Source organism: Babylonia areolata, chromosome 26 (assembly GCF_041734735.1).
Source record: "Babylonia areolata isolate BAREFJ2019XMU chromosome 26, ASM4173473v1, whole genome shotgun sequence".
Taxonomy (NCBI): domain Eukaryota; kingdom Metazoa; phylum Mollusca; class Gastropoda; order Neogastropoda; family Buccinidae; genus Babylonia; species Babylonia areolata.
This window is the reverse complement of record NC_134901.1, coordinates 32,892,000-32,909,114: the sequence shown is the minus strand read 5'-3', so window position 1 is coordinate 32,909,114 and position 17,115 is coordinate 32,892,000. Positions and strand designations below refer to the sequence as shown.

At 42.0% G+C, this 17,115-nt stretch overlaps 1 protein-coding gene across 1 annotated transcript in view; it reads left to right on the top strand.

The window, feature by feature from the left end:
• The first annotated feature begins 554 nt into the window (after positions 1-554).
• Positions 555-17,115, top strand: part of LOC143300795 (nuclear envelope phosphatase-regulatory subunit 1-like) — a 49,994-nt gene continuing 33,433 nt past the window's right edge. The window contains exons 1-3 of the mRNA XM_076614725.1: positions 555-715; positions 8,306-8,377; positions 8,997-9,070. Coding sequence (XP_076470840.1) covers positions 697-715; positions 8,306-8,377; positions 8,997-9,070 — 165 coding nt within the window. The 5' untranslated portion in view covers positions 555-696. The remainder of the gene's footprint in view (positions 716-8,305; positions 8,378-8,996; positions 9,071-17,115) is intronic.

The following is a 17,115-nucleotide window of genomic DNA, read 5'->3' as shown; positions in this document are numbered from 1 at the left end:
ACTTCCACACAACATGCCTCAGGAAGCTACTGAACATCAAGTGGCAAGACAGGACCCCAGACACAGAGGTGCTCGCAAAAGCCACCCTTCCCAGCATCTTCACCATCCTGATGCAGTCCCAGCTTCGCTGGGCTGGACACGTGGCGCGCATGCCAGACCATCGGCTGCCCAAAAGACTCTTCTATGGCGAGCTGCAACAAGGGAAGAGATCACACGGAGGTCAGAAGAAGCGCTTCAGAGATACTCTGAAAGTCTCTCTTAAAGCGTTTGATATCAACCCTGACTCCTGGGAGGAATCTGCAGTGGACCGTGACAAATGGCGCACTGCTGTGCACAAAGCCGCCAAGTTGTGCGAGGCCAACAGGACTGCTGCAGCTGTTCAGAAGAGGCAGGCCAGAAAGTCACGGGCAAACAAGCTCCCTGACAAGCATTGTCTTTGTCTGCCCCAACTGTCAGCGAACATTTCGTGCGCAGATTGGACTATTCAGCCATCTGCGCATTCACAGATAGATTCATGAGCATCCCCCCCCCACCCCACCACTACCCTCCCCCCATCCCCCAGCTGGATGACAACGATGGTCATCATCGATCTCTCGATGGACACACCACCAGTGTGAACGCCTTCCGGCTCTTTTCCTTTGCTTGCAGTATTAAGACGATATCATCTCGACAACATAAATCGAGCAAGCGAACGCAATGGCAGAACAAACAGAAGGTAAGATAGAACAATTTCAATGTTTTGATTCACGGCTGTTTCTGTTGTTAAATTTCATTTTCAATAAATGAGTAAAGTCATGTTTTAGCGTTCTCAGATCAGGGACCTATTTTACCGGCATTTGTTTGTGCACAGAATGATAGATCATCATTACGACATTAGAATAGATGAAACGGTATTGCCATTAGAAACCCATTTACAGTGGTTTTCGACAATTTTGAAATTCTACTCTTTTTTTTATGTGGATTTAGACACTAAACTAGCGTGCCATCTTGCTCTTCCTGTTTTTGGTTCCGCAATCCATGAAAATGTAAACTAAAATCGTGGCGGCTTGAGTTGAGACGAAAAGTGTCGGTTTGGGTAGAGTTATGGGTCATTTTTTGATTAGAATGAATGGTCGAATGTACGCAACATGTCATTTCTCATATGCCTCCATTGTAAAACCCGGGAAAATTTCGTTTGTTTAAATAGGTGCAATAATTTACGACGCTGAAATAGAACATTACCGCCCGCGTAAAGTGCCTCTTGAACTTATACCTGAAACATGGTTGGTTTGTTTTTTTCCATGATTGGCTTCTACCCAGAGTTGAGCCCTGTTGCCACTCAAATCGGAAGACAGACCACATAATTGAGGATTATCCACTTCATGGATGCATCTTTGGGAGTGTTGCTCAATTAATCTCCTGACCAACTCTGCAAATGTCTTTAACTACTGTGACACTGACAGTTACTGAGTTAGATGCTGGATAGACTATGTAAGTAATCATAGAGTACAGCATTGTCATGTTGTCCCAAACCTGCTGTTGTTGCTGCTGCTACTGCTTGTCATTTGCGCCTTGTCAAGTATTGATAATACAGGCCTGCACCGTCCGGCCTGATTCCTCCTATGCCGCCTTTTTTCTGTGCAGTGAAACCTGTTTCATTTTTTTTCCTGACCGTAGTGAATGTTTACATTGATTTTTGTGCAAATAGTGTTTCCGAAGTAATAAATATACTTTTAAAGTGCTGTCAAATGAGTCAGTTCCTAAAATCAAATAACATTAAGTGATTAACAGTTATCAGAAATTGTATGCAGACAGCATCATGAGCATGAAAGTGGCATTGAAGACGGGTTCACATAATGTTTTATGGAAGTATGGCAAACCATGTACTTAAGTTTAAAAGTTTCTTTTGCTGAAAAAATTATGATATAATCTTGAGATTTGTATGTAAAAATGGAAAAGGACGGCCATCAAGACACGTGTGTAATCTGCAGTGATAAGTCATTGTCTGGGTTCTGAAAATTAGTCATTTATTTATCTATTTATTTATTCATTTATCTAATTATTTGTTCATTTATTAATTTATTTTCTATTCATTCCTTTATGAATCGACTTTAGTTGTATTGAGGGGGAATTTTAAACAACTGCGATAGGGAGAGAGAAAGAGTGTATGTGAACCAAAGAGTTGGTGTAACTAAAGGTCAGGCAGGTGGGGTCCATTAACAGCATACATAAAAAAATGGAAAATATTATTTAAACATACATCACACATCTCTATATAAACAGAGCATTGCAAATATCATGAGGAGGGGGATGACAAGGAACTAAGGAAGGAGCGATGAAGAGAGACAGGGGAGCGGGGTAGGGGTATTAGTGGGGCTAGCAGTGAATGTTGCGATACCATTCACACCTTTGTGAACAGAAAGTGCAGAAACAGTCAAACACATTCGCAGATGTCAACATGAAAAGCAGTATTATAAATTAAAAAACTAGCAGAGGAGACATCACAAATAATATTTTCTACAGATAGCAACCTGAAAGTTATTGCAAAGAGAACAGCCATTTCATTTTGCCACTTGCTGAGTATTCTGTGGAACACAAGTACTGAAGTAGACCTTGAAACAGTTGATGGGCCTGACAGTGTCTGTTAGCACTTGAGTACTTTCACATTTCACAACTCACATCTGGCTCTCTGAGTCTGAAGACAAATGAGGGCATGAGTGGGCAGACGCTGTCATCAGGAGACTGGAATATGCAAGAGATGTGCATGCTGCTGAAGCCATTTTCTAAAAAGCATGTTTTAATTAACAGTTTCAGAACCTTAAAACAAATCCCACAGCAAGTATCTTAGCTACCATCCCATCAGTCTCAACAACTGCACAATATTCTATCTATCCATCTGTCTACCTCTCTATCTATCTGTCTGTCTGCCTGTCTATCTGTCTATATATCTATCTGTCTGTCTGTCATCTATCTCTATAACTATATCTATCTAACTTTCCGCCCCCTGTGTGGACTGCTATTTTTTTTTTTTTTTTTCAGTTGCTCAAGGAGGCGTCACTGCGTTCGGACAAACCATATACGCTACACCACATCTGCCAAGCAGATGCCTGACCAGCAGCGTAACCCAACGCGCTTAGTCAGGCCTTGAGAAAAAAAAACAACAAAAAAAACAAAACAAAACAAAAAAAAAACCACACAAAAAAAACAGGGGAATAAATAATAGATAAGCTTACATAAATAAATAAATAAATGAATAATAATTATGATATAGAAAAAGGTAGTAGTAATAATAATAGTAATACTAATAAAATGATTTTAAAAAAAAAATAAAAAAAAATAAAAAAAATAAAAATAATATAAAAAAAATAAATAAATAAATAAAATAAATAAATAAGACAACAATGGTGATAAATAAGCAAATAAATGTAAAACATGAAGACACACATTCACACACACACCCACACATGCACAACAGAAATCCACCAAACATGCAGTTTCACAGATATGAAAGCACAGTCAAATACATATAAACGTACATGAGCTCCAACACACACACACACAGACACACACACACACACACACACACATTACCTTGCACCTCCTCTACCCCCCTCCTCCACACACTCATTTCTAGTCTACGCTCCTCTACCCCCCTCCTCCACACACTCATTTCTAGTCTACGTATCGCAGCTTCCACGGCACACACACACACACACACACACTCACACACACAAACACACACTCACAGAGATGAACACTTACTTGTACAAGCACACACACATACGCCCGTATCTCCCACCCCCAACCCCACACACATATATACAAAGATACACACACACACACACACACACATATACGTTCCAATGTCCTGTTGCTCCCACAGTGTAGGCATGCGTATACTCACATACCTCATCCTCTACCCCACCTCCCCCCGCACTCCCACCTCCTCACACACACACACACACACACACACACACACACACGTACACAGATCTCTCCTGACACTTGTGTACACTTACACTCTCGCGCATTCACAAACGCACTCAAAAGCACAGACCCACACATCCACACAAACACACACGCACAGAGGCTGCCACTGACTGGCCGCAAGAGGGATGGGAAAAGATCTCTGATGCCAAAAACGTGGCGTCTAGTGTGTTGCTCAGTCTATTGTATTTGGAAAGGCCCACAGAGACTCTGTTCCGTTTTGAAGAAATTTGCGCAATGTTGGTTTGGAAATGATGCCGATATTTGTTTGATTTGCAAAGCATCGTGCTCTACCTTTCATGTTAGACTTGCGGCCGCTCCCTCTCTCTGCTTTTATTTCTTTGAGGCGATCGATGGTGTGATGGCCTTGTACCTGTTCTTTTTGGTATTCTTTGATTTTTCTGAGGATTTCCGATTTTCCTAGATGTAGGCCGCTCGTTGGTGTTGCGTTACCAGCAAGTCTGTCAGCTCGCTCATTTCCCTTAACACCTGCATGTCCCGGGCAGTATGACCATGTGAGTTTTTTAATCTGAAAGTTGCGCATTGCCTTATGCCACTCTGGGCTTCCCATTCCGTTTTCAATTTTCTGTATGAGGTTCATTGAGTCGGTTAGAATCATGGCATGTTGGTTTCCGGGCGTATGGATGGACGATAGCCACTGGAGGGCATGTGTCGCAGCTTCAACTTCCATCGTTAGGCTGGAGGTTGTGACTTTGTAGGCAGCATTCTCTTCCCTAACTGTTTTTCCATTTTGTTTGGCAGTGAATCCCCAACCGGATTGGTCTTTGGTGACTGAGCCATCTGTGTATATGATGATGTCCTCTTCTTTACTGTTTTCTTCTATGAGTAGTTTCACTTCCGCATCAGTTTTGCCCTCTGGCCATTCCCGACAATGTCTTCCGAGAGTGGGTGAAATGGCTGTGTTGAATAGATGGTTGAGGTTTTCGGGGTTTTTCTCCCATTCTTTTGTTTCTTTCAGGTCTTGTAGTTGGCATACTAGCTGGATTGTGTCTTCTGCTTGCCCCATCCATGATCTTCCTCGTCCTAGGCGGCTGCCTTTTGGTTCTTTGACTGCGTCATGCAGTGGGTTTTGAGGGTTTTCTAATGCTTTGAAGTAGGTCTTGACCTGTTCTAACTTGTTTCTGGCCTGCACTGAAGGAAGGTCAAGCAGGTATCGCATGGTTTCTGTGGGCGTGTCTTTTGTTGTTCCAAGGATCAGCCTCATAGCTTCATTTTGGACTCTTTCTAATTTTAGGAGGTTGCTTTGAGATGGTGTTGTTAGCCCAAGTCCGTAGTCGATCACACTGAGGACGAGTGATTGGTATAGCAGGAAGAGGTGGCGTTGTTCAATTCCTTTGGTTGCCTTTGCTTTTAAGACTGAAAGGCCCTTTTTGCATTTGAGAACAGTATTTTCCGTATGTTTTCTGAAGGTCAGCATCCTGTCGAAGTGTATTCCTAGGTAGCGTAGGCATTCAGTTTTCTCGATCTGAATCCCATCGAGTGACACAGAAGGTGGTGATTTGCTCGCGGTTCTGTTGTTGAGGGTGCACAGCAACGTTGGGGCTTTCGCTGGATTGATGGAAGATCCTGTGTCTGGACTGCTAACAAATAAAAAAGTAAACAGCCAAGACCTTTGAACAGATTGTCATTGCTGTGAAGAATATGATGAACAACACAATTTATTACAATAATGGATTTGGTGGTTTAAAAGTAAGATTTCTTTAATGGAGCAGCATACAGCCATCAACTGACCTACCTAAAGCTAAAGCAAAAATTGCAGGAGGCTTTTGAAGATAACATAACGGGCACAATAGTCGAGTGGTTAAACTTAAAGCATTGGACTTTCAATCTGAGGGTCCTGGGTTTGAATCTCAGTTACGGTGCCTGGTTGATAAAGGGTGGAGATTTTTCAGATCTTCCAGGTCAACTTATGTGCAGACCCCCTTCATGTGTATACGCAAGCAGAAGATCAAATACGCACATTAAAGATCCAGTAATCCATGTCAGTGTTCGGTGGGTTATGTTAACAAGAACATACCCAGCATGCACATCCTCGAAAACGGAGTATGGCTGCCTACAGGGCTGAGTAAAAATGGTCGTACACGTAAAAGCTCACTCATGACATATACAAGTGAAAATGGGAGTTGCAGCCCACAAATGAAAAAGAAGAAGAAATCATCTCTGAAAATAACAGCTGACCAAATCAGGCAAATGTCTTTTCTCAGGACAGCCACAAATCTCTACATCTCAAAATCCACAGCTCAAAAGAAAAAAAAAGTCAGATAAAAAGACAAGTGAAACAGCACTGATAGAAAATGAGTAGCAACATCAACTTACAGTACCTATCATCAGCTGACATTGTCACTTCCAAGGACACAAACGTGGAAATCATTTCCAGGGCTTTCCAGGTTCTCTTGAGAAATTATATCTTTAGTAAAAGTAAGAGAGATGCAGAAATCAAAATCACTGCTTATGGAAAAGCCATTGTCCCTCTGCAGTTGGGACTGGATGTACAACTTTATCATCTGTTTGGTTCCAGGTTTTTCTAATCAACACACTATTCTTTATACAATTTATAGATGGTTTCGGGTTTCGCTGATAATCTGCTTAACTGAATGAGAAATCAGATGCAAATAACCAAATGTATTTTTTGTCAAAAAAAGAAAGAAAAAAAAATGCAGGTGGACTCAAGACTTTTTAGAACAAACAGTCTCCTTTTCAGGTTATATTTGTCAAGCGAGGGGAAAAAACCTTTTTAAGTCAATGACCTTGACTTCCAGCAAGATTAAAGAATGAAAAATGCTAATTTTGACAAACTAAAAGTTTAAGTTAACAAAAGAATTAAGTCACTTTGATTTCATCAGCAGGAGGTAAGTCTACTTTGATAAAAAGTTTTTGCAAAGGGATGCGCTGTGCGTGCACAAACACAACACAATGCAGGACTGTGGCAGGTCTGATCCATTCAGAAAAGGTTTTTCTTCATTTGCACAAAATTCACTCTTAACTGGAACCTAAACCCTGGATATGCATTATTTCTTATGTCAAAAAGAGGGTGCGACTTTGTTTAACATTGTTATGTACATTTTAACTTACACATTTTGTATGGCACTTTACCTCTGTTAGTCTGTATTGTTCATTTGTAATGAATGCTTATTATACTTGAAAAAAAAATTTTGTAATCAACTCCTTTAACCCCTAGGCTGCCTGCATGACGAGATAACTCGTCATGGCAAGCATGTATGCTTCGCTGCCTGCATGACGAGATAACTCGTCATCGAAATATTCTGACTTTTCCCTGGTTTGCATTCACTTCCTTGGCAAAAATAGTGGTAGCTTTAGCCTGGGGAATCTCTCTAGATTCTATTCATAGCTAGAAACCCCATCTACGTCATGAAGCAGTCCTTTATTTGAACGTTTTGGTTGGGTCACTGTCCAAGTGTTGGCCTGACTTCTCTCCTCGCTCGCTCAACAAAATGTCGGACTGACGCCGTGCTCAAGACATGCGATCGTGACGAACTAAATCAACCAAGATTTCTTTCTTTAGCTGATGCTCAGAAGGAATTGAAGCGTAAATTCGAAGGAGAAGATAGTGATGAACATTTATAGGGCGATCTGATAGAAAATAAAGGGAGTAATCAAGAGAGTGGCCAAGATGCGACTGTCAGTGAGTGATGCCGGCTGTACAGATGTTAGCAGACGACAGACGACCGAATTAGCAGCAGAGCGATATTCTTGGCACGCAGCCAACGCGGTCTGATGAGAACTGAATCAAGTGACCGTGTGAGAGGGGTGAGGAGGAAGGGGGTGCAGACTGAGGGGGCGTGGCCTCACATCCATCTTACCAGAAGTCACAATGTATTGTGTATCTATCTCTTAAAAAAAAAAAATATATATTGTGGTTGTTCTAGTATGATTTTGTGTTTGCAGATATCCATTTGTCCAGAAAATATGATGTTTTTGTGCAAATTACCTGACTAATGTTTGTAATGAACAAGTTGAAAATGTGACAAAAAACAAAACACTGATTTCAAAACAACAGCATGTCACTAAAAATATATAAAATGGGAAAACAGCATGTGTTTTGTATTCTTTATTCATTTACCTTTCAGAAAATATATACTTTTATGGGTCTTTCTCCAATAACAAAGAGCACAGAATTTTTTGAAAATTTATACCCGTTTTTTGTGAAAAAAACCCTGGCAAATAGATTTCACTTAAATCTTATTTTCCTGGCAGCGAAAGGGTTAATTATAATGTCATGTGAAGCACAGAAAGACAGATGGATGGTCTACTTTGAGTTTGAAATTATGAGTGTTCTGCATAGTGTGTCTGTTGGCAGACTTGAAAGCCTTTGAAAGACGGCTGACAGAGGTGATTGACAAGCTTCAGCCCGCTGCAAGAGGATGGAGAAGTATGGCAGAGTAAATTTAGTAACTAATATGGTAATATACATGTTGACGTAGTACTGGTAGTTGTACTAGTAGTGTCATAAGAAGGTAGAAAATTAGTAATGATTGTTACTTTTAGTTCTAGACCTCCCCTATGCAGCATAACTTATTAATCTCATAGCTGTTAATGCCCCTTCTTATATTTTGGAAAAGATGAGATCAGTATATTCTTTCTTTGTACATGACAGGTCTTTGAGATTGGAATAAGAGAATCATTTTTAAGATATTTATTTTCTTCCAAAACATCTTGTATCACAGCTTTGAGCTGCACATTCTCAGATTTTCATTACATATGATCATTACTGTCCAACAACATGTACTGCTGATATTCAAACTTAATCAATAATCATAATGTGTTAGGACTGAGGCCAAACTACCATGAAAGACCAAGGTTTACTAATTACTACATCCATTGACAAAGAGCACAACACAGTTTTGATTTGATGCAGCACACATGCTGTTTGTTTTCATTGTCATTCATGGCGATGTGCTTACTTGTATACCCATTTGCACCACCCTTCACTCATAGAAAATAGTGAGCATGTATATATATATATATGACGCATGAACATAATGTTACAGTGCTGCTCATTGTCATCTCTATATTAACGGCTGTTGGAGCATGGGCATGGCTGTGGGATCCCAGGACCTCGCAGGTAGGAACTGAGATAGACAGTGGTGTGTAAAAATGTATGCATGGGTGCATCTTCTTTCATTTGGTAATGGAATCCATTTTATGTGTGTGTGTGTGTGTGTATGTCCCATGTTGATAGAATTTTTTTTCCTGTTGCTCTTTTTTCTTTTTTCTTCTTGTTAGGGCAGGGAAAGCACCAAAACAAAAGTGGAAGTGCAAGACAGAAACCAACAACATTATCCAGACTTCACATTTCAGACCTTATTGTGTCCTCATACGATAAGGAAATTTTCCTTGCGAACATGTAAACACAAAAAATACAAGCATGAAGACACACTCGCATGTGCCTTGCCCCCTCTCCTTCCCTTTTCCCCTCCCTATACACAAACATTCATCACTTGCTAGTGCAGGCACATGCTTGCAGTTACCCCCTCACTTTCCTCCCTCCACCCCACTCGACACATTCTTGTGCTCAATGCTGTCACACCAAGTTACTCTTTAAATCAAACGCTGACCACTTAAAAAATCAAAAAATCTGTGATGTTCAAGGAAAATACACCAAAACCCACTAAAATTTACACCAAAAAATATATGCGCATAACACAAACATATTTTCAGTTAACGCGCACACAGAGAAAGAGAGAGAGAGAGGAGCAATTATACACCAGCATAGCCAAAAAGCACCTATGAATTTACCAAACTGGCATAATGCTCACACACGTATACCAAAGCATGAATCTACAAGGCAACATCAACTCAAAACACGCACACATGCACATGCAAGTGCTGTTCGGACAACTCTGGCAAGAGTTCATGGGCCTGAAACAGAGGGTTAGGGTGTACACACACACACACACACATACACACACACACATACACACACAGGATGTCATTGCTGTTGGCGGTATGAGGTTCCTGCATTCATGAGTCGAACCACTGTGTGGGTGATCTGTAGTCTGTTGGTGTCAGCTTTCTTAGAGAAATAGCATACTTGATTGTAGAGCATTAACATTTTGGCTGCTGTTGTCACCTTTTGGCGCCCACTTGGGAGAGCGCCGATGTTGCCGAAAGGCGACCAGATGAGGGTAGATCATTCACAAACTTACCACTCTTATTTTGGGGAGGTTTGAAAGGCCATATTTTGTGCATGTGACTTGGGGAATCCCCTTCTATCGATTGATGCCATCTTTTCAGTACTTCTGCAAGTTTTTGAGTGAATTTATATTATAGTTTTATCCGCAGCGTTGATCTTTTCATTATCCAAAATGGCTGCATCGACAAGCAGACAGTGCTATTTTACAACTGAACAAGTTATCGAACAACTGAGACTGCAGCCAGGCCAGCAAAATGAAGATTTGGGTGAAGAATTCCTGTATGATGATGAAGAAGTTTCATTGTTTGAGGGGGAGAGCAATAGTGATGGTGACTTGGCACCGAGCCAAGTTCCAAGTAGCGAGCGTACAGGGCGAGGCCAGACGAGTGGAGCACATGTTCCTGCTACGGCCACCACATCGGCAGTTGTGAGTGACCATGATAGTGAAGGGGAACAGTGTGTTGCTGTAGTGGCAGCGTCTGTGTCACGTTGGAGACCAACAATACAGTGTGGCCGTGGGTCAAGCTCGACTACACGCCAACGACCAGGAGGGAGGGGATGTGGTAGAACAGCTGTGCCAAGCCCTGGTTTGTTTCAGTGGGAGTTGTACCACATGGTTGGTCCCTACTGTCCTGCAGAATGGCTTCCAAATTTTACTAAGAAAACAGGTAAGAGCTGTGTGTGTGTGTGTGTGTGTGTGTGTGTGCTTGCACATGTGTGTCACTGAGAGTGTGTGTGACTAAGATTAGGTTGCACTTATTTTTTATATTGACAGATCAGGGGTGCACTGTTCATTCGCTAGTAGCAGATATAAAGTTATGTGTGCATTGTATGAGACAAGTGTAGGACATTGAAGAGCAAGAGCAGTATGTTTTATAGTTTATTTACCCCACAAATATTTCATATCAGTATTTTTTCTTGTGAAGAAATTATGGAGATACACTGTAAAACAATGCCTGTGTAAAAATCTATGTATGTGTCATTTGTGCACTTGTTTATGAGTATAATATCTTTTATTTCACAGTATTTATCATTAGCTGGTGATAAATTAGCTTTTGTATAAATATGATTATTACTGATTTTTTGTTTTTGTTTTTTGTTTTGCTTATGTGTTTCAGGTGTCCTTGTCAACGCTGACAACTTCTGTCCAGTGGACTTCTTTATGTTTTTCTTCCCATAATCAGCATTCCAACTCATGGCTGACCAGTCTAATCTGTATACAGAGGAGCTGCTGTCAGGCATCACTGAACTCAGTCAACATTCAATGAATGATGCCAAAAACATCACTGTCCCTGAGATGAAGGCATACACAACACTTCAGATCGCGATGGGGCTGTGTTTTAAGCCTGAAATCGAGGACTACTGGCAGACATATTGGCTGCTCAACCTACCATCTGGAACCATAATGTGCAAGAAGCCAGTGTGCCCCACTCTTTTGCTTTGAACTGTATCATACTGTCGAGGACTACAGGAAAGCAGCAGCAACCAAAATTCAGTCTCCAAAAGTGAACAGTTCAGACCTGTGTACATATTTGTGTATATATATATATATATATATATATATATATATATATATATATATATATATGTTTTACTTCCATTCATTTATTTTCTGACTTAAGTAGTATTTCAGTTATAATACTTATTTGAATACTAATGGTACCATTACAAATGAGGTTTCATGACAAAAACAAATTATGTGAAAAAAAAGAAGAAATTTTTTAGCTCCTACTACTGGTTATTGTAGATTTTAAAGGGCAGGTGGTTGCTGTAAATCCAGGGCAGTATTACTGTTGACGTATATGAGCACTTTTATTTCTGCCTCAGTGTGTATTCTTGGTTCAAAACAATGAACTGTTTTTTGTAAAGTGCTAAAGAGCAAACTTTATCTGATTAGGCACAATATCACACACATTATCAGTGGAAGAAGTATGTCCAGAATTAAACACAGTTATACAAGCCAAAGTGTTCACAGGCAGTGACTGTAAATTTCAGAACTCATCAAATCAATCAATCAATCAAAAACACTTTATTCATCCACATGGAAATTCACTGAATTGATTATTACTTATATACTAACTTACCATTGTTATTGGTCCTGATTATGATCTCACTCTGAGTTGATTGTGTAATGGGATATATATATATATATATATATGTATAAGTATAATGACTTACATCTGTTATTGTTTATGTTCACTGGATTCAGATTTTTTTGTGAATTATTATTATTATTTTATTTTATATTATTTCTTTTTCTAATCTGTTCTGAATTGTCATTATAGATTTATATACAAAATAAAATGGTGATCGACCCAAGAAAAAAGAAAAGAAAAAAAAGAGTAATATTTCAGTTTCATCAGATAGTTTTAAAGTGTAAGTAAGATATTTCAAGTGAGGACACTGTGAAACCTTCAAGTGAAGTGACAGAAATAATCATTTTTCTACAAAAACGGAAGTTCATTTTGTGTCTTTCCCATGAATTATATTCTATATTACACCATTACATGGGAAATATAGCTGTACTGAAGACTTCAGTTGGTGAGTTTGCTTTGTTTTCAACTGCATTGCTGTGATGTTTATGTCGTACCTGTCTTTGTTTATGTCTGTAATGTGTCCAAAGTGCAACATTTGTTGTCACGGTATCATGTATTTCGTGTTTCGCGATCGAAATAGTCACCTCCAGTGACCTCGACCTCGAGCCTCATTTTCGATATGTACTCACTCGTTTTCGAACCATGTTGTTAGCCTGTCAGAGGCAGTTCAGTTTTGCATCAGTAAAGGAAACATCAACAAGAAGTGAGGTTCCTGTTGTTACGAGTCTGTAAGAACGTGTGAGAACGAAGCATGGTGGCAGTCGGCGGCTCTACGAATCCAGCTTTATGAAGATTTCCGCACAACGAATCGGCGACGCAACTTGGCAACTGTGAGAGATTCTCAGCTGTAGCAGACGAGACAGCTCGACGCTACGACTTGAAAATGAAGAGACCTCAACACACCACTTACAGACGAGAAATAACCTGTGAGTTGAGTTTTTCTTATTTCCTCATAAGATGCCTTTCAAACCGCCAGAGAACTTCGATTTTAAGCAGCCAGAAAGCTGGCCACAATGGCGGAAAAGATTCGAACGTTTTGTGATTGCAAACGAACTGAGCACTAAAAGTTTTCAAATACAACTTTCATCGCTGATTTATGCCATGGGGGCCACTGCAGAGCAGGTCTACGAGTCTTTTCACTACGATGAAACGGAAGAGACAGGACCCAATCTCAAAGCTGTGCTAGACTTATTTGATAGACATTTCGTTCCACAAAAGAACATAATACATGTTAGAGCAATGTTCTATCAGTGAAGCCAGGACAGCAGTGAAAGCATAGAAGCATTCTACCGAGCTCTCTATGAACTTTCTGAACACGCTAACTTTCCCAACCGAGAAGACACCATACGAGATAGGTTTGTTCTTGGTGTATCTGATAGGGAGTTATCAGAGAAATTACAACTTCAAGCTGATTTGACGCTAGAGAATGCAGTGAAGCAGGCCAGGCAATACAAGAGCGTTAAGAAACAGCTAGGGGAACAGAGAAAGCTAGGGGAGAAAGTAGATGCTGTTCATGCAAAAGGCCAAGGAAAGCAGAGAGGAGGAAAAGGAAAAGGAGGAAATTTAAGAAATACAAGAAAACAGGATAGCACAGGACCTAAGGACAAGACAGATCGCTGTGGACGTTGCGGGCGAGGACCACACTCGAGAGAAGATTGTCCAGCTATAGGCAAACGCTGCAGGACCTGCCAGAAGTTCAACCATTTCTCAACAGTATGCCGAACGAAACAGTTGAAAGCTGTAGATGCAGAAGACGAGACATATTTTCTGGGAGCAGTGCAGTCGCCATCCAACCAAGCATGGATGACAGACATCAACATAGGCCAGAGCAAGGTCAAGTTTAAGATCGACACAGGGGCCGACGTGACTGTGATGCCGGCCAAAATATATAAGACTCTGAAACCACAACCAACTTTGACGCCGTCCAAGATCATTCTTCAGGGAGCAGGAGGTCAGATAGATTGTCTAGGAATGTTCAAACAATCAGTGACACTGCACAGTAAGAATGTCAACCTTGAGATTTACGTCGCTGAAGGACAAACAGACTGTTTACTCAGCAGAGAAGCGAGCGTCCAGTGCGGGTTAGTGCAGAGGATTGGCAGCATTGAGAAAGCTTTCGGTCCAGTAGGCGACCCAGTCAAGTGTCCGCCTGTGAAAATTGTACTGAATGAAAACCACACACCCTACAGCCTGAACTGTGCAAGACGAGTCCCCATCCCTCTCATGGACAAGGTCAAGCGAGAACTCCAGAAGATGGAGGAAGCAGGCATCATTGAAGAAATCACTGAGCCAACAGACTGGTGTGCACCGATGGTGCCAGTTTTGAAGAAAAACGGTAGTGTTAGAATATGTGCAGACCTGAAGAAACTGAACCTCGCAGTCAAGCGTGAACTTTACCCCATACCATCACTTGAAGACCTTCTATATAAACTCAAAGGAGCAAAAGTTTTCAGTAAGCTAGATGCTACAAGCGGTTTCTATCAAATTCCCTTGGATGAGGCAAGCTCAAAGCTGACTACGTTCATCACACCACACGGCAGATACAAGTTTCGACGTCTACCATTTGGGATATCATCAGCTCCTGAAATTTTCCAGAGAACAATGGAAACCATCCTGCAAGATGAGGAGAACGTCGTGTGCTTTTACGATGACATTTTAGTCTTCGGCGAGTCGCAAGAGCAGCATGATCAAGCACTGAAATCAGCAATCGACAAACTCACCGAAGCACGCTTGAAGCTCAACAAGGAGAAATGCACTTTTGGAGAACCAGAGATAGAATTTCTGGGCCATATCATTTCAGCAGACGGGATCAAGCCAGACCCAAAGAAGGTGAAAGCCATTGTTGAAATGCCAGACCCGACCAACGTCACGGAGCTGAGGAGAGTGTTAGGAATGTTCAACTTCCTAGGTCGTTTCCTACCAAACTTGTCTTCAGTTCTGAAGCCTGTCACAGAGCTACTGGAAAAAGATGCAGCTTGGCACTGGGGTGAACCACAGAGACTAGCGATGACAAAAGCCAAAGAACTTTTGACATCAGCACCAACATTGGCCCACTACGACTGGTCCAGAGCGACGACCGTGAGTGCAGACGCCTCGAGCTACGGTATTGGAGGTGTTCTCCTACAAGACCATGAAGGGCAGCTGAAACCAATTGCTTTTTGCTCAAGAACTCTCACATCAGCAGAAAGAGGATACGCGTAAATAGAAAGAGTGTCTTGCGGCAATCTGGACGTGCGAAAAGTTCTCACGTTACCTGATAGGGCTTCCAAACTTTACTCTTCAGACAGATCACAAACCACTGGTCCCTCTGATCAACTCGAAAGATCTACACGAGACCCCTCCAAGATGCCAGAGGATGTTGATCAGATTCCTGAGATTCAACTTGAAAGCAGTACATACTCCAGGCAAGAACCTGGTAGTTGCGGACGCCCTATCGAGAAGTCCCGTCGAGGAGGAGATGGAGGAAGGTTTTTCGTCAGCAGACGTGGAGGCTCATGTCGACGGAATCGCCTCATCCTGGCCAATCTCTGATGAGCGACTCGACAAAATAGCCCGAGAGAGCCAGAGAGACCCAATCCTGAGTGAAGCTCTACAGCAAACTGCTTCAGGCTGGCCCAAGTATCGCCAGGACCTGCGACCAGAGCTACACAAGTTCCATGAGCACCGTGGAGAATTCAGCGTGTACAAGGGATTGCTCTTGAGAGGAACAAGAATCGTGATTCCAGCAGCCATGCAGAAAGAAATCTTAGAGAAGATTCACCATGGACACCAGGGTATCGCGAAGTGTCGCGAAAGAGCCAAATCATCAGTTTGGTGGCCTGGGATAAGCCAAGAGATCAAGAACATTGTGAATAACTGTCGTACATGCGAGGTAAAGAGACCGTCACAGCCATTAGAACCACTAGTGATGACTGAGCTACCAGAACGTCCCTTTCAAAAGGTGTCGTGTGACCTGTTTGAGTTCAAGGCTCAACACTACCTCGTACTCTATGACTTCTATTCACGATTCATCGAGATTGCACATCTCAGACAACAGACATCAGAGACCGTGATCAACAGCATGAAGAACATTATCTCTAGACACGGAATACCTGAGTTGATCATCACAGATAATGGGAGACAATTTACTTCCAAGGGGTTCCAGGATTTTGCAGATTCCTGGCAGTTTTCTCATAGGACTACTAGTCCGTACCATTCCCAAGCCAACGGTGGAGCTGAACGAGCAGTCAAGGAGGCTAAGAAGATTCTAAGTCAAGATGATCCAGCCCTTGCCCTCCTGATCCACCGATCCACTCCAACAACACCAACAGGAGAAAGTCCGGCTATGTTAGCTTACGGCAGAAACCTGAGAACCACACTCCCATGTCTTCCAACAACTCTTGAGTCACGTACTGTGAACAAAGAGACTATAAGAGACAGAGACACCAGAAGCAAGCTCTCCACTAAGCTTAACTTTGACCGTCGTCACGGCACTAAAGAGCTACCAGAGCTACTTCCCGGTGACGTCGTCCTTCAGAAGTTGGACAACGAGAAGGAGTGGGGCAATCCTGCCACAGTCATCAAGCAGTGTGCACCTCGATCATACGAGATACAGGCATCCAAAGGGCTGTACCGGCGTAACAGGCGCCACCTTATGAGGACATCCAGACCCTTACCCCAACCAGTCCAAATCCCAATTGTCCCCATGAACCAACCCACTGTACCCAACACTGATCCCGTCCTTCCTTTGCGGAGTCAGCCAACTCCAAGGCAGCAGAAGCAGACTCAACCTGTTCAGTGCAACCGGCCCATCCAGCGTGATGCTGAGGTGAGCCATGGACATCACTCATTCGGGGTCAGCTCCACATCCCAGCCCGATGAGCCTACGCAGATGGTGTC